At 38.7% G+C, this 16,414-nt stretch overlaps 1 protein-coding gene across 1 annotated transcript in view; it reads right to left on the bottom strand.

The window, feature by feature from the left end:
* Window positions 1–275: 275 nt before the first annotated feature.
* The window catches only part of SSBP2 (single-stranded DNA binding protein 2), a gene marked incomplete at its 5' end in the record, with an annotated part of 35,774 nt that continues 19,635 nt past the window's right edge, over window positions 276–16,414 (bottom strand). The window contains 5 exons of the mRNA XM_010194053.1: window positions 276–1,023; window positions 3,781–3,879; window positions 9,216–9,244; window positions 12,231–12,309; window positions 13,616–13,686. Coding sequence (XP_010192355.1) covers window positions 994–1,023; window positions 3,781–3,879; window positions 9,216–9,244; window positions 12,231–12,309; window positions 13,616–13,686 — 308 coding nt within the window. The remainder of the gene's footprint in view (window positions 1,024–3,780; window positions 3,880–9,215; window positions 9,245–12,230; window positions 12,310–13,615; window positions 13,687–16,414) is intronic.

Raw genomic sequence — 16,414 nt, forward strand, 5'->3', positions numbered from 1 at the left:
ATTGTTAGAAAAGGTTTCAGTGGTAAAGGACTCTATTGTATTTCCACTAACTACCGCTCATATGGAAGATCATGCCAAATAGAAAACTCATTTCCAAAGGCAGAATAAGCCCTGACACTTTATTGCTAGACTCTATAGCAATTGAAACTCACTTACAGTAACCTTATAGTACTCTGTATAAACTGAGAAGCTCGTATCAAATTCAGGCTTTCATTTAAAATAGATATTGCAGATATTAGGCTTCAATTAAAGAAGAAAAATAACCTTCAGTGCTTCTTTTTTTAAAGGCAAAGTATTAAAAAGATCCCCAAACAAGGTGAAACTATTAAATTTCTCCAAAAAATTAAGATGAGCTTTCTTCTATTTCTTGAGACAATACAATTTGTGATTCACAGGGTAACTGGTATCAAACACAAGTTAATGAAAGCTCTTATAAGCATTTTTATTCCTATCCATAATGGCAGACATTTACAAAATCAGAAGAATTTCTCATTTGTATTCACCTTAAAAATAACTTATAAAGCAGTGATATATGCAACATAAAACAGTTCAGGAGGGGAGAGGGAAAGCAAATTTTAATAATTAAAATGTAAACGTGAAAAAAAAAAGATGGAAAAGTTTCTACTTCTCATTTCTACTTAAGATGTCACATGATAATATTTTACAATGTCCTGTGGGTCTATATATGTATGTGTGCATTTCTATGTGACACACACATACATATACATTAACCCACACATGTACATACACAGATAATTGTTTGCAGCTCCATCTCGGGCAATTCTGTTATGCCACTCTTTACAGTCGCCTCAGTCATGTTTGGGACCCACTTTCTTGACAAAACAGGGGAGATGGTAGGAAAAAAAAGGTGGGTCTGATTGTGTCTGAGATCCTTTTGTTAAACTGTACACTGGGATGAATTATTTTCTTCTGCAGTAGCTCTCTGAAGAGGGCCAACTCACTGTGGTCTTCACGGCGAGACTTGTTAACAAATCACACACTCATTGTCATGCTAGGGGAGTACTGAAAAAAGAGGAATCCACATTTTAACAACCATTTTTTCCCTGCAGGTAACTAGCAGCACTTCTGGACCACTGCAACGAGTTCACATCTCAACACGATCTTCAGACTTCCTCCTAAATTTGTACTGTAGCCTGTGCTAAGGCTGTAGTTCAGCTTGTGGTATCGTAACTTCTATTATGCTTCTCTCATTACACAAAAATACAGCTATTGCTGATAAAGCAAACTCCCCTGAAGGCTCTTCTGGTGTTAGTGAGTGGTGTGATGAACCAGTACTTCACTGATGCTTTCCACACCTTCTCCTGGTCAATGTTGGCTATTGGGGGTATTTATCTAGGTAGATGGCTAGACTCGAGCAGACCAGCTACATTCGTGGTTAGCTGAACCACATACACATTTTGAAGAGCTTTTTATTACTTTATGTAAAAAAAAGGAGTAAAGATATGCCTGACTGGAATTAAACTAGGCTTTTGGACTTTATTAAGCTGTATTATCAATTTTAGGAGGAAAGCTGAATCAAGGATCAGTAGCCCTTCATGTAAACCAAAAATTCAGTCACCACATTACATTATTATTGTAACACAAATTGAACTGCAGCCCTTCATTACAATATTCAGTGGAACACCCCATACCTAGAAGAAGTCCACATCTACATGCTTAATTTGTTTTTAAACTGAAAATTGCGGATTGTGGGTATACTTAATTTGGCCAACTCCAATTAAGTGGAAGAAAATGTTCAAACACAAGTATGAGCATTATGAGAACTGATAAGAAACAGAAAGATAAATTTGCCTTTGCAAAAACAGATCTGCAATAAAAATCCTTCCAAAGTTAAGAGTCTCAAGCTGGCCATTTCCAAGTGTCCAAACATATTGGAACAAGCACTTTGGATGGGTCTTCCCTGTCATGTAGAGTACACAGGATGGACTAATTGGGTAAAGCCTGTTTTGTCTCTTTTCATGTCTGATGGTTTGTCTGCTTAAGGGCTTACTCCCATCATGTCCTGCTGAGCACCACCAGAGTGGGCCAGCAAAGGTAGTAAGATCATGCTTATCTTTAGCCAAAGTTGGAGACCAGCTCAAATGCTTAAGGCAAAGCATTCGTTCAGGGGATTTCCTGTATCTGAGTCAGAGTACCTGGGTAATCACTTTGGACAAGGAATGAAAAGACGATCTAACGGTGTTTGTGATTTTTAACTTACTCCTTGCAAACTGAATAGCAAATCTGCCTGAGAAAGGACTTCATAATAACGTCTACTTTAAGTAGCCAAGTAAGAAAATCCAAATCAGAAAGCAAGACAGTTCCCAAGGGCTACAATGTGACTTGTGTCAGAGAGGAAACTATACCTAGAGGCAGACTAAAATGCACATGGCAGGTATAATGCATGCCTTGTAGGCTTACATCTCATGTAAAACCTTGAGAAAACTGGGTCCCAGGTTCTTCCATGTAGGAAAACAACATCTAGGAGCTTCTACAATCCAGTGAGTGTCTGAGAAAACTGATTTTCTTCTGAGTACAAATGATGTCCTTCTTCTCATGACTTTAATTTTGTGAACTGGCCTGCCTGCCAATCAGACTGCCTGCCCGCAGTACAAGCAATGTATGCCAAATTGGGAGTTAAGGAGTACCATGACCGAGGTTCACATTTAATGGAGGTTCTGTGGTTTCTGCTTTTTGGCAGATATTTAAACATCAGTCTTTTGGGGATGCACAAACCAATTTTCTCCAATATTCCACACTATCTGAACATGTGCCCTCTTTATGGGCATATAAACAGCTAACATGCAGAACCTCTGACTTTTCGCTAGTTGATGAAGCAAACCCAAAAATCGGGATTCCTAGTCAATTTGCCATGCAATTTGACTGTTTTTTGATCTAACAGAAACTGTCTACTTGTCATAATTCAGGAGCTGAAGGTCACCACTGGCACAGTTAATGAAGTTGCACTCACTTCTGGCAGCAGTGACTTCCAATACGAACAAAAGTGCTGAAGTCACCCAGCACTTCTGAAAAATCAGGACACTCCTATTTAGGAACCTAAATGTGGATTTAGAAATCCAGCTTCAGGCATACAAGTATGAAAATACTGTAGTCTTGCTTTGTAATGTGCTTTACAACACCTCTTGCTGCCTCAAGCACTCTCCATTTTAAAGGAGGATTATTTGTCCCAGAATGAACACTAGAGGGAACCTTTGCTTTTTCTGGCTCTAAGAGCACACTGCATCTTTCCAGCATGAGACCTACTGGTGCTCTAATTATACACTTCAGTGTGAATCCTGTTCTGAAAGACATTCCCTGCAAAACACATTGTTTAGGAGTCAAAGGTTGAGCAACCACAGACTGAAAACACTCAGATGTAGGGATCTGTCAACTGTGTTTATTTAGGCTGCTTGGATATTGCCAGACAAATGCCCATTGTGCATTACTGAATACTTGTTGTGTAATTATTACTGCTTGACAGATCTAACTTTCATTGACAACTGACCTCTTAATCTAGAAAAAGAGTTTCTGCAGTGAATCTACACCTCCCACATTTTCCAGTTTCAGCTCGACTTCTAGCAGTACTTTGCCCAATTTTTTGTTGAATCGATACTGTAATTTTAGAAGCTAGTAAAAACCACATAAGGCACAGTACTGCATTACAGGTACACTATAAAACTGCTTGTTCTTGCTGTTATTTTTCTTTTTGTAAAGAAAATGCCAGAGATAAAGGTTCACAAATTAAACAACAAACAACAAACCAGGTAGAGAAATACTTACGCTTTCACTCTGAAAAGGGTTTAGGAAGTTTCCACCCATCTCACCATCATCTCTGGGAGTGCCAGGCTGATTGCTCATGCTTATATTACTGGGAGAATTCTGTTAAATAAGATTTTAAAATACAGATTAAGTGTTGTAGACTTCAGTTCATTCCCCAGTGTCACCAAGCGTGCCGAAGGGCCCTTACACAATGCTGTAGTACACGAAGATGCACTGAGAGTTTCAAAGATTAAAAATAAGCCTCTGCAGGGATCTGCATGATTCAGTCACTAATTTTAGCCCATAAAGTAGTGGTTTTTTTCACTGAAGCAAGAATTATTTACCTGTCAATTCCTGTTTTCAGGTTATAGCCAGCATCTACTGAGGTCAGGAAAAGCTATAAGCAGCTGCAGCAGCTCTGAGAGGTAGCTCTGTCCCTACACTAAATCATGTGGTCAAACTCAGTGAAGTCTATGCGTGTGTCTTCCCATATGTGAGGTATGAATATATACTTACAGGTAGACAAACAGATGGATCTGGTCTATTCAGACCTTCACAAAGGCCTGTGCCTGGGGCTGTTGTTCACAGTGTTCACAGTTTATAGAAATACAGTTTCACAAGCACTTCACAAGTGTGGCTCAAGTGCTGCACCACTTCACTGAGCTCAGCTCAGTTTATAGGTAAAGGAGTTAACAAGAGGTTTAGATAAAAGACTCCTGAGTAACAGCTGGCCACTGTACTGGGCTTGCAAACACATTCAGGAAGAGATGAACATTTTCTTGCACAGAGCTTAATGCAAGAGTGTTTTAATCTACCTTTTCAGTGTCTAGGTGTCACTGGAATGGTAATCGATGATAACAATACAAAGGCTTCTGAAGATACATGACTTTTTTTTAAAGAAGCGCTTCTGTACAACCACCTCTGCAATGCTCAGGAAACGCGTTCAAGATTTGACAGCCAATGACAGGACAAGGGGCAATCGGTGCAAGCTTGAGCATAGGAGGTTCAATCTGAACATGAGGAAAAACTTTTTCACTGTGAGGGTTATGGAACACTGAACAGGCTGCCCAGAGAGGTTGTGGAGTCTCCTTCTCTGGAGACATTCAAAACCCACCTGGACGTGTTCCTGTGTGACCTAGTCTAGGTGATCCTGCTCTGGCAGGGGGGTTGGACTGGGTGATCTTTCAAGGTCCCTTCCAGCTCCTAACATTCTGTGATTCAGTTACTTATGGAAAGGGTGAAATGAAGTAACTGTCACAGAAATTACTCTAAGTTAATAACTAATACATGATTACTGTAGACACTACAATTAGTTGGTGTTTTTATAAAGTTGATTTGTGGTACCCTACCATGCCTGGAGTGTGGGCAAGTCTCATTCCACCACCACTAAGACTCCTACTTATAAAGCATTTGTGATGGAAAAGGAACAGTCAGGGCAAGGAGGGAGTGAAGTCATGAACTTCATTATGAAATGTTGATGTCTATCACAGTTCTTCCCTTGATTTTTGTTTTTGACCCAGAAAAATTGAATGCAATATTGCTGTTGAGATTTTACTTACGCAAATGCAAAGCTATTACATCTCTTAAGAACTGACCAAATCGTAACAGCTGTAAGAATCCTAAGTGAATTTGTTCTGTTTTCCTTATGTTATTCTCAGCTACAATCTAGGCACAGTATGTCTGTTAGCATAGGGATTTTTTTGTGAAAAAAAACAAAGTATTTTGCATTTTGAAAAAACCCACATGCAGTCTTCATTCAGTACAACTAACTCTGTGATAGGTCAAATTTTGAATGAAAAATAGCAAACAGAAAAAAAAAGTGCCTTAATTTCTTGTCACTTTCCTCACAACTACAAAGGCCATCTGCCCTACCCTGGCACTTCAAATGTGTACGGTTGTGTAGTCACTGAACAGAAATGGGATGGGACAGCTACCTACTTCCCCTCCATCCTGTATTTCCAACTGCTCCCCTTTGTAACCATGAAATCCCATGTTGACCGCTGTCCACAATTTAAATATTGTAAAATATTCCGCTGTTCCACAGGATTTACTTCACCTTCAAGGAGAACAAACAGGTTTGTTCCCAGCTCCACGGAATACTAGAACTTAACTCAGTTTTTGCTACTGCATCAGCAGAATGGTACACCTGATGGCTGTACACACTGTCTGCTTTGCACTGTATTTTGTATGCCTCATGAAAGGCTGCTGTGCGGTTTTCATCATACTCTCCTGTGGGATGATCACCATTCTCAGTCTGAATGGCCAAGTATGTTCACAGGTTCAGCTGAGTGTATTTATTTTCAGATATAGATTAAGTATGAAATTAATTACGTGACATGCGGGATAACAGTTTTTTTATTAGTACCTAAAATGCAACCTACAGAATTGGTCAAGGTGCCTTTGCCCTTTTGCTTTCCTCAGTATAGTTCACTGCTTCTGAAACTGTGATCTCCAGATCTACAGAAATCACTGGACAACACATCTATCAAAGATAACTAAGAGCCTAACTAGTTAACTAACATCTGACAATTAAATTTGCTATTCAGTGAAATCAGACCAGCAAATATTTAGGGATCCACAGCTTGAAAAAGGTTGAAAACTACCTCTTTAGTTCAACCACAGCTACTGTACCTTAAGTAGGAATTAAATCAGGGAAGTCTTGTTGCCTGTGTTATGCAGCAGGTCATGCTACACTATCATATCAGTCCCTTCCGGCCCTATAATCTATGAATATAAAGTTTAAAACCCACTAAGGCCTTGTCATATTTATTTTATAAGATGCTCCCGCACTTCTGTTCATTCCTGGGGGATTTACCCCTATTTTGTCTTGCTCTGTGTAGCACAAAGCTTTGAAATTCTGCAATCACTACAGCATGCCAGCCCCAAAGGTTCAAATTCCTGACATAAATGCTTTTATAGCAACTCCCCTGGGCTGCTTTTATGGACAGTATGGGGTCTAGCATTGTAGCACTAGCTGAGTTTTTCCAGAGCAAGTATGTCTTTGATGCCTGCACAAACTCCATTGGCACTGCGAGAAACACTGGTTATTAATGTTTATTTAATATGCATAATTTCAGTTCATTTACTTCCCCCATCTCAATCTACTTCATGTTTTGCCACTCAACCAATTAAATGAAAATCTTCTCTAGAAAATGTCACTCTGAATGCTGTGAGCTGTCCTGATTCTACCAAAACTGGATTAATTTTCTACTCATCCTGGGAACTGATAATCAGCTCCTCTAATAACGCATTTTACTCCATTGAAGTCCTGTGCCTGGGCTTGAGCATCACACACCCCAAACTGTGTTAACTTCAGTGAACTGTTTCCATTGCTGGAAATCTACTTGTGAAAAAGCCAACTGGAAGACCTGATGTGTGCAGGGAGACTGTTGCCTCAGCAAGGACCCTCCTGGTAACTGCATACTAAGCTGGAGGGCAGCCACACATTGATTTTGCACGCATCAGCCCCAGAAATCTACTATTACTTGCAAGCATAACTTTTCAACTCAAGTTTCAAAAGCATTATGTACTACTACCTACCTGAAATTAGCAATGCTACCCATGCATTTTTACTGCTATCAATGAGGGCTGTGTATCGGGCAGTGCTACTCAGAAAAAGGTATAATGGTGTAACAGGACAACTCTGTTCCCTGCAAATTTAGCAGCATTTTGCATTTAGTTATTTGAAAGAGACATGCATCAAATGTGATTTCCATGCGTTATTTAAGGTTAACAAATGACAAGACTTCCAGGTAAATTTTGGGATCCAAGTTTTCAGAGCCCCTAATATTTCTATCCACACATATACTGATACTTAATACCAGAGAGTTGAATACAGGCTTTTAAAAATAATCCCATGGCAAGCTAATGGAAATGTTTTGTTTTGTTTCCTTAAAAAGTGCTGCAGTTTGCAATAAAAATACTGAAGAAAAAATACAGACATTGATTTTAAATGTGCTGTAGACTTATTATCTCATTGGAAGCTTTTACTGAATCCATCACTGCAAATCTAAGCACAGCACAACTAAGGCAACACAGACATTTCAATCCATCATTTTACTCTTTGAGGAGCCTGAAAATGTTATAGATCTTAAAAAGTTACAAAAATACAGGACTGCTACAGATGCTGCTCCCCCTTAGGAGCAGCAATGGCCTCAGAGGCCCTCCTTTCCAGAGAGACAGACACTAAGCATGCTTCATAGGCTACCCCTGTCCCATTCCACACCAGCAGGAGACCACGGACTGGGGAGCCATACCAGGCCTTTGCCCTCCTCTTTGGATAGACAAATACGCATCACTGACTGATTCCTGCCTTCTGAACACCTGGAAGTGTATTCTCAACAAATTCACACTGCAAACTTCTACGTTAACCCATGGGATCTTGGAAGAACATTCTGTTCCCTGTTGGCCTACGTGTTGGCACCTCACCATAGTTCCTGTGGATGCACCCACAGCAAGGTCCCTAGCGTGGCCTCAGACCAACCTCAGGTCTGAAGTGGTCAAGTCTGCACCAGGAGAGGTCTAGAAACAGCACCGCGGTGCTGGGTCCTGGGGCAAACAAAATGCATCCACAGCCGGTATGTCCAAAACAAACGCATACTTCTCTCTTGGAGGATTGTCAGGAATTTTGCTACAAACAAATGAGTTTGTTATAAAAACTTTAACTGAAACAATCTCTTCATCGATTTCTGTATTTGTAGATCAAAAGCACAAAAGTGCAGGGAGATTGCTGTAGTGATATACTTAGTAGGTTCAGTTTAATCTGAAGGTGCTGAGTGAAAAACATAGTGTTTTGCAAGGGAGAGATTTATGCCACTTTATCAATAGCAAATAAACTCATTAATTCCTAAATTAATGATGATCACATATGTAGTACTTTGTATTTTTATGGAAGAAGTGATGTATTCAAGCATAATATTTTTTATGTAGATGCAAAACCCCTGCAGGTTAAGCTCACATTCACTTCTAATATACTATTTAATGGGTGTGATATCAAAACAGTGCTTCTTCTGAAACTACTTCTTAATCTAGCTTTTAGGAACTTATACTAATAATGAAGATATTATAATTGCCTGCAATCATGCAGTTCATAAAAGTAACATCCTAATGATGTTTTCCCAAATTTACATTTAACTAGAATTTACTATTAAAACAATACTAATTTGTCTTAACAGTATGGAAGATTATAACATGATCAATCAGATTATGAACTGGATATAATTAATCACATTCATTAATACACATTATTATGCACTAGGAAATAAGTCTACTTATACTTCCTATTGATTATATTGTTTCTAAATTTTCAATTAATACTAATTCTGTCTACATAGACTCCAAAGAGTTGACAAGCAGAAAACACAGATACATAATAAAAAGCTTCATAACACAGATGAAGAAAATATGTTTAAGAGTGAAATATTCTGAGAATTCCAAGTATTTGATCAGATACTCACTTTGGAAATACTGTCCATGTCTCCTGAGCCTTAAAATCAAAATAGACAATTATTCAGTTAGTTTTGAGCTGAAGTTATTCTAAGGATATTTTCATAGTAAATACATAGATTAACAGCAACATTTTAAAACATAACCTATCCATCTCAGTTCCTTCCCAATGTCTCTTTTATTAAAAGTTTAGAGTCAGTATTGAATAATGTTAGTCCTTTCTCTGTGTACACACCCAGTGCAAAAAGTGAGGAAGGCATGAAGGAGACGCTTCTTATCTGTGCCAGTGTTTGGATGGCATCCTTTTGGGATGAGACAGCCCAGCACAACTCAAAAGACCATGTGTGCCACCTCCCTGTCCTCTCAGCTGTGGCAGGGCCCAGGTAAGGCCATCAGTTTTGGGTATATCCACCTAAGGGAAATGTTGCTTCAGCTTGAGGAAAAAAAGGTAAAACTGTGGATAACTAACAAAAGCTGATGTTCCTGGGGGAAAATAAAGACCACTGTTTTTACTGAACTTCAGCTACTTCAAACTCCCCACCAGAGGGATATCTCCAAGGGGTTTCATCAATGTCTCTGCTCCCAGAAGCATAAGTCTAGTACTGAAATTGGCTGAAATGATATCAGCTTTTGATGCATCACAAATACTGATGATGAGAGTATCTTCCAGAAGAAAGAGGATGATGATCATGAGGACCAGAGTAACAGAATGCAAATAAAATGAAATGTTATGAGCACAAGACTATTGAAAATTAATTTTTTTCACATGCTGTGGCTCTCACTCAAGTAAAGCTAAAAATCGAGAAAATAGAATTTTAGGATGGAAGTATCAAGAAAAGCATTTTCAGCAGCATCAGTCAGCGAACAATTCTGGTCACCTATTTTCAGGAAAGACAAATTTAAACTCGAAGAGTATCAGAGAAAAACAATCCAGAAAATGGAACTGTGGGAGGACACTGAAATAGCTTACTATCCTCAACCACGCAAATGAAGGCTTAGAAGGAATATGATTTTCTCTCTATAAATACATCAGATACATAAACATTAGGAAGAGTAATTTTGTCACAGCTCGAAGGATGAATTTTGGTGGAAATCAGGAAAAGATTTATTTCTATGAACAGATAACCAGCAGAAGTGTTATGGTCAAAGAAGTTGGAGAAGTTCAAGATGGACCTTGACCAATTTATCCATCTGATTACAAGACACAGCTGCTGACTGCAGCATGGAAATGAATGCAGATCTCTCCCAGCCCTCTTCTCCTAAGAGGGAAGAGGTTTCAGCTTAGATATGATGTTATCACTAGAAAACAATCATTAATTTGACCAAGCACACCATCATTTACACTAGAGAAAATTAGTAACCAAATGATAAGCACATGTAAAATCCTTCCACAACTGTTTCAATTTAATTTTTTTTGTTAGCTAAGGAATAATTCTCAGGCTACAGAAAGTGACAGAAAAAAGACGTGATTACCATTTACGCAGTTTTTAATTTATTTCAATGTAATATGCATCATTATTAATTATTAATTAAAGCAACAATCCATTTTAGGATTGCACTATGTAAAAAAAGGCTGCAAAACTGCAAGGTGTCCTTATGCAAAGTAATCTGGGAATTTCAAGGACATGCTTTCCTACAAAAAAAGATAATTCTATTAGGAGATAGATGCCTACTGCTGAATTTTAATCGTTCAGAACATGTCCGCTAAACAAGGTTTGATAGCTTAGGTTTTTTCCCATCTTGTCATGACTTTTTCTAAGTTCTCCTTTCTTCTTGCCTCTTTATATTGCCTGTCTCACAACCTCCAGCTTTTGGGTTACAAGTGATAGATACCCATCAATCATGGTAGTACGGACTTAAATGGCAGGGACTACGTGTTGGTCCATGTCTGTGCTGCGAAGGTGGCAGAGCTTTTCTTTGGGCATAAAAACATGAGGAACAGTGGCAGCTTGGCTTCTGCCTGTCTGACCTGCATCTGTCTCGCAAGGGTTCATCCCCATAAAGGAAAACGTTGCTCAGCCAGGTGCTGCTGGTGCCCCTTGTGGGCATGGGCCAGCTCCCAGGTGTAACAGGGAACCTTGCTGGTGGACGGGGAGACAGAAGAAGAAGAGACCTGAGGTCTTTGCAGCCTTGGGTTCCCCTCTGAGGTTGCCTGCGTGACCGATGGCCCTTGGTGCAGACACAAATAAAGAGTACGACACAAGAAGTGTATTCAGAGCTACTGGTCTGGTATGAGCAGGAACAAAAACAAGGTATGGACAAGGAAGGCATAAATGCAATTTACTTAGCTGTGGCTTGATTCTTAAGCTGCTTTCAAATGTCTATCATGCTTCCAGCAAAGAGTAAGAGCAAAGAGTTTGCTAGGGTAGTCAGGAGATAAAGCTGTGTTTGCTTTGCAGAGTTGTGCAAGGCTTCTCCCTAAGGTATGAGTCCTTCAAAGTCAAAAAGTCAAGCAGTGCATGTTCTCTGCCTCTGCATGTTCTGACAATAATTCATGTTCTTTTGAGTGCATTAAAATTGTCTGAGGCTGCTAATGGGGGTTGAGTGATAATACTCACACCTAACAGGCTAAGTATAGAACAAATGAAGATATCAAAATGTTGGGATAAAACCAGCTTAACACATACATCAAAATATGTAATAACTTACTTCCAATAATTGATAAGAACATGCACCAGCATGTCACAATGCTCCCAAGATGTTGAAATGAGGTAAATAATTATGGTTCTTAAGCTTTCACCTCTACATTATTATATGAATGCTTTTAGATTGGTTTTTATCAACTGGATTAAAACTGTACTCCTTCACATAAATAAAATAGCAGTATTTTTCTTCTAGAAGTACAGTATGTATATGCCAGCTCATATGCTTAAAAAGTATCTTACTTCTCATCGATGTATATGCAGCTTTTTCAGTTTTTTAAAAGATTTTTACTTACAGTCTTCCACATAACTCAAAGAACTACTCATAGAAAATGGCACCAGTCATTGAAAATTCAGAACGTTCACAATATTTATTATCATTACCTAATGATCCATTCATATGATGTGAATCCATTCCACCCAGTCCACTCATAGGTCCATCTGACCCTGGCCCCATTGGAAACTATAAAAGGATCAGACATTAAAAACTGGCATTACAGTACAATTTTTCTAGATAATCTAATAAAAATAAAATATTCCTAAAGGAAAAAAAAGGAAAAATGCAGAGTCCCAGTTCTGAATGCACAACTCAAGTGAAAATCTTTCATGTGAAGACTGCAAAAACATCATTGCTTTTGTTCTCTATTTTCAATGCTGCCTTCATGATTTTTGGAAACTCTCACCTCTGTAGGCTGGAATATAACTTAGGAATTACTGATTATTTACTTCAACGCTTTGTGTATGACTTTCAAACCTGCTAGTGCTGATCTAGCTCTACTCGCATTGAAGTTACAGAGAACTTCACAATTCTCTTGAACAAGTAAATGTAAGTGATTAACAGCTCTCAGACCCCACCTTATCCATAGTGACAGTCGGACTACTACTACCTGTGCAACATTAGCAGCTTCTGTCAAATTTCAGATCTTAATCTTAAATATAGTTTTTAAAAAATGTAAAGACATTAACATTATAGAAAAAAAATCTAAAATTTACTGCATAATGATTTGGCAATATCTAAATATCTATTTTAAATTTCTACTGGCCTTTCTTTCAAAAGGCCCATAATATGGATTGTGATTAAATGAGACACAGTTGTAATCAGAGAAACACAATAAAACTGAAGGCACAGGGAAAGCTCAGAGAAGAAACAAGTTCCACCTGAGAATCCAGATTTTTGTCAGCTCTTGAACTGCTGAAACTTAGGCTAAAATAGCCACAACTTAACTAGTTCATTAGGCAAATACTTAAATGCTACCAACAGATTTCATTCCTAACATCCCACTTAGATAAACAAGGAAGTTTGTTTCTTCTCAGAGGCCTTAACTTTTATCCTTTTCTATAAAGCGTCAGGGCAACATAATACTGGGTCGCTTTTAGCAATCTTCTCCTCTCTTTTCAAGGGTATATACTTTTTAAAAACAGAAGTTGGAAAGTCTTGCAGAAACTGATGTTTAGTGGCCGCTCCCAGGATGATGTCCTGTCACACAGGTCTATTGCACCCCAGCATGACAAACTAAGTTGTCCCCAAGATCCATATGCAGAAGCTTCAAAGGTCTTTCCCGTGCAGAAGAATATGCCCCAACCACTATTTTGCATATCCTGGCATGACTGATTTCAGAAACATTAAAGAGTACATGGTGAGGAAACCAACTGAAGCTTCACCAGTAAGAATGGACAACTTAGTATTCATGGTATGTGATGGAAATGTAGTGTTTAGGTAAAAAAAGGCTGTATAATTCAAAGAAGTATATAACTAGATTCATATTTACATTAGGTCTGTTGGGTCCAGGTGGTACTGCATTCATTAAAGTGTACATGTTGTCTCCAGAGTTGGTTGAATCTGTAATAAAAGATTATTTTAAGTGCTAATATATACCTTTCAATAAAACTGCTCACCTAATACATTTCCTGTCATTTTGTTCATATCATTTCTATGCCTGAATCACTGATACACAGTCGTAATATAATGGAAGATTTCATTCCCTTTCTATCTATTGCTACCAAACAACAGAGCTATGAAAAGAAATAATTGCAATGGTCCCTATGTGACTACTTCTAGACTCTAGTTTTATGCATGACTGTTAGAAGGTATAAATCACCAAGTATCTTTAACTATTCAATTCCATAAAACCTTTTTCCTGGAGTTCCAAATTACATCACTCATCTTCAATATTCTCTATAAAACAGGAATTTCTTTCTTATCAATACTTCCTGTAATTTTTTTCCACCTGTAGTAAATGATAAATAGCTTCTCATTATGCAGACTGCAAGTTAGTATAGTGAATGATTTTTTTTTTTCTCATTCATGTCAGTCTCTGATTTTGGATCTATCTAACTATTTAGTGTCTCACTAAGAAGTGCAAAGGTCCTTGCTCTAAGGACAGCTTTAACTGATGTATCTTCATGCTACAGCATGGTGCAATGACTCAAAAAACACCTGAGTCCAAAACCAACAAAACCATCTTGGCACAGCATGGTGCTTAAGCTGGGAAGTTCTGCCAAGTTCACTTGGCCTTGCCAGACATCACAGCTACACTGCATCTCAGTCCTTTTCCACCAATCAATGCACCAACTTTCAGATGGAGCCCCTCCAAAGTCGAAATGTAAGATTTAATTAACACAACATAGAGAAGATGACCTACATAAATCTTCTGGTTGGACTTAAGTAACCAATGCCCAAGAACCATTAGTAAATAAGAATTATTCATTCTGATCTGCAATTTGCCCTCATTGCTAACAAAGTCCTAACACCCTTTCAATATTTTTAAGGAAGAGAAGGCAAAAAACGCAGCAGGGAGTATACACATTAGGCAAAAGCGCTTCCCAAGGGAACTCGACAAGACATAGACCATATAATGAAAAAGTTTACTGAGAGGAGAAGGATCTAAGGAAAATATAAATACATAGCTAAGGGGACAGCATGATTTAAAAAATTATTGTCAACTCTGGAAAATCAGTACCTCAATAGTATCTGCATACAAAGTATAGCTTAGTAGTCTGGACCTAGCTCCTCCAAAGGATCATTCCACCTCTTTGAACCAGAGTTTTGAGATTAACAACACACGCAAAAAGCACTGCTGAGCTGTAATTGCTTTTCCCAGACAAGGTGATAGGGGACCTTTAAGTCAGAATTAGCGAAAGCAAGAAAGCTGAGATCAGACCAAAATGTTTTGGAACTGGGAATGCAGCCTGACCTCCCTCACAATGTGTGTTTGTGCACTTGGCAGTTACAACCAAGGTCTTCATCCATTCCTTAATCTTTCCTAGACAGTTTTCTAAGCATTAATTAACCTTGGTGAGTAAATAATTCCATTATATGCGGAGCACTATGTATCACTACAACATTCAGATATGGTGTTTGAAGAAGAGGAAGAACAAAAAGCTTTTAGCCTAAAGCTACTGAAGTAAAATTAGCACATAAAAAGTTATTTTTAAAGCTCAATGAGTTCTTCACCCACCAGATCCTGTTGCAACACGGATCCCTGGCTCTCCCCATGTTCGAGCTCATGTAAAAACACATACATGCTGGCTAGGCCATGGGAACCCTCAGATCGTCTCAGCGGCAAGTAAGCACCTTTGCAGAATTATAAGGTGGTCAATTTTGAAGTATTTTCATGGTTTGGAAAACAGAATCTACAAGCATCTTTGAATCTGTAACTGGAAATGGGAACAGCTGTCAGCAGTTTTGTTTGAGCTGCACACAGATTCCTAACATGTGCAGAAACTCCACGGCTGACTAGTTTTAAAAGTGCAGGCTGTCTGTAAGTTTGCTTCATGTTAAAAGAGACTCTAATTTTTAAATGCCAGTTTGCATTCATTATCTTTTCCACTGATGATATGAACAAGGAAGCCTTACCCTTTATCTAAGGTTGCATTTTTTAAATCCCTGGAATTGTATTTAATGAAGTTTTTATATTTGTGCAACAAGTTCTCATGGGCAGTTAGGAAACCTCCCCACCCTCTTGTGCTGTAGAGGACATCAAGAACAGGTATGACATAAGGACTGAGGATGCTGTAACATCACTGAGGTGAACAAGTCCCTCTGAGCTGGTGAAAGTGAGTTACAGAGGCAGATGTTGGCCAAAAAGGAGTAGCCATTGAATGTGGAGGAGAGCAGCCTGTCCAGCATGACCCTGCTGTCAGTCAGATGACACAGCTGTGGGATGCAGCACACCGCTCAGGGGCCACATCTTGGACAGGTCTATCCCACAGGGTACTACAGGGGAAGTTCCACCAGATTCAGAAACCTCCCGATTTCCAAACTGGTGAAACTGCCCCAGAGAACATTAGCAAAAGCCAATACAGACAGCAACTTCTCTTGCTTTTAACTTGCTATGGCTGAAATTGTGCAAGAAAAGATGGCCTTGAAAGCCATAGAAATTACTTGCACTGAACTGCAGAGAAACAATGCTTAGAGATACGATGCTTTTTATCTGTGCAACATATCAGGGAGAGAAAGGGAGTGAAAGCGCAAAAAAAGAATGACACAGAAAGTACAAATGTAGTAATTTCTCATTAGCTGATTCTTCATGAAAATAAAATTCTGAAAAAAATAATCTGTGTACGTC

Source organism: Mesitornis unicolor, unplaced genomic scaffold (assembly GCF_000695765.1).
Source record: "Mesitornis unicolor isolate BGI_N332 unplaced genomic scaffold, ASM69576v1 scaffold32071, whole genome shotgun sequence".
Classification (NCBI taxonomy): Eukaryota; Metazoa; Chordata; class Aves; order Mesitornithiformes; family Mesitornithidae; genus Mesitornis; species Mesitornis unicolor.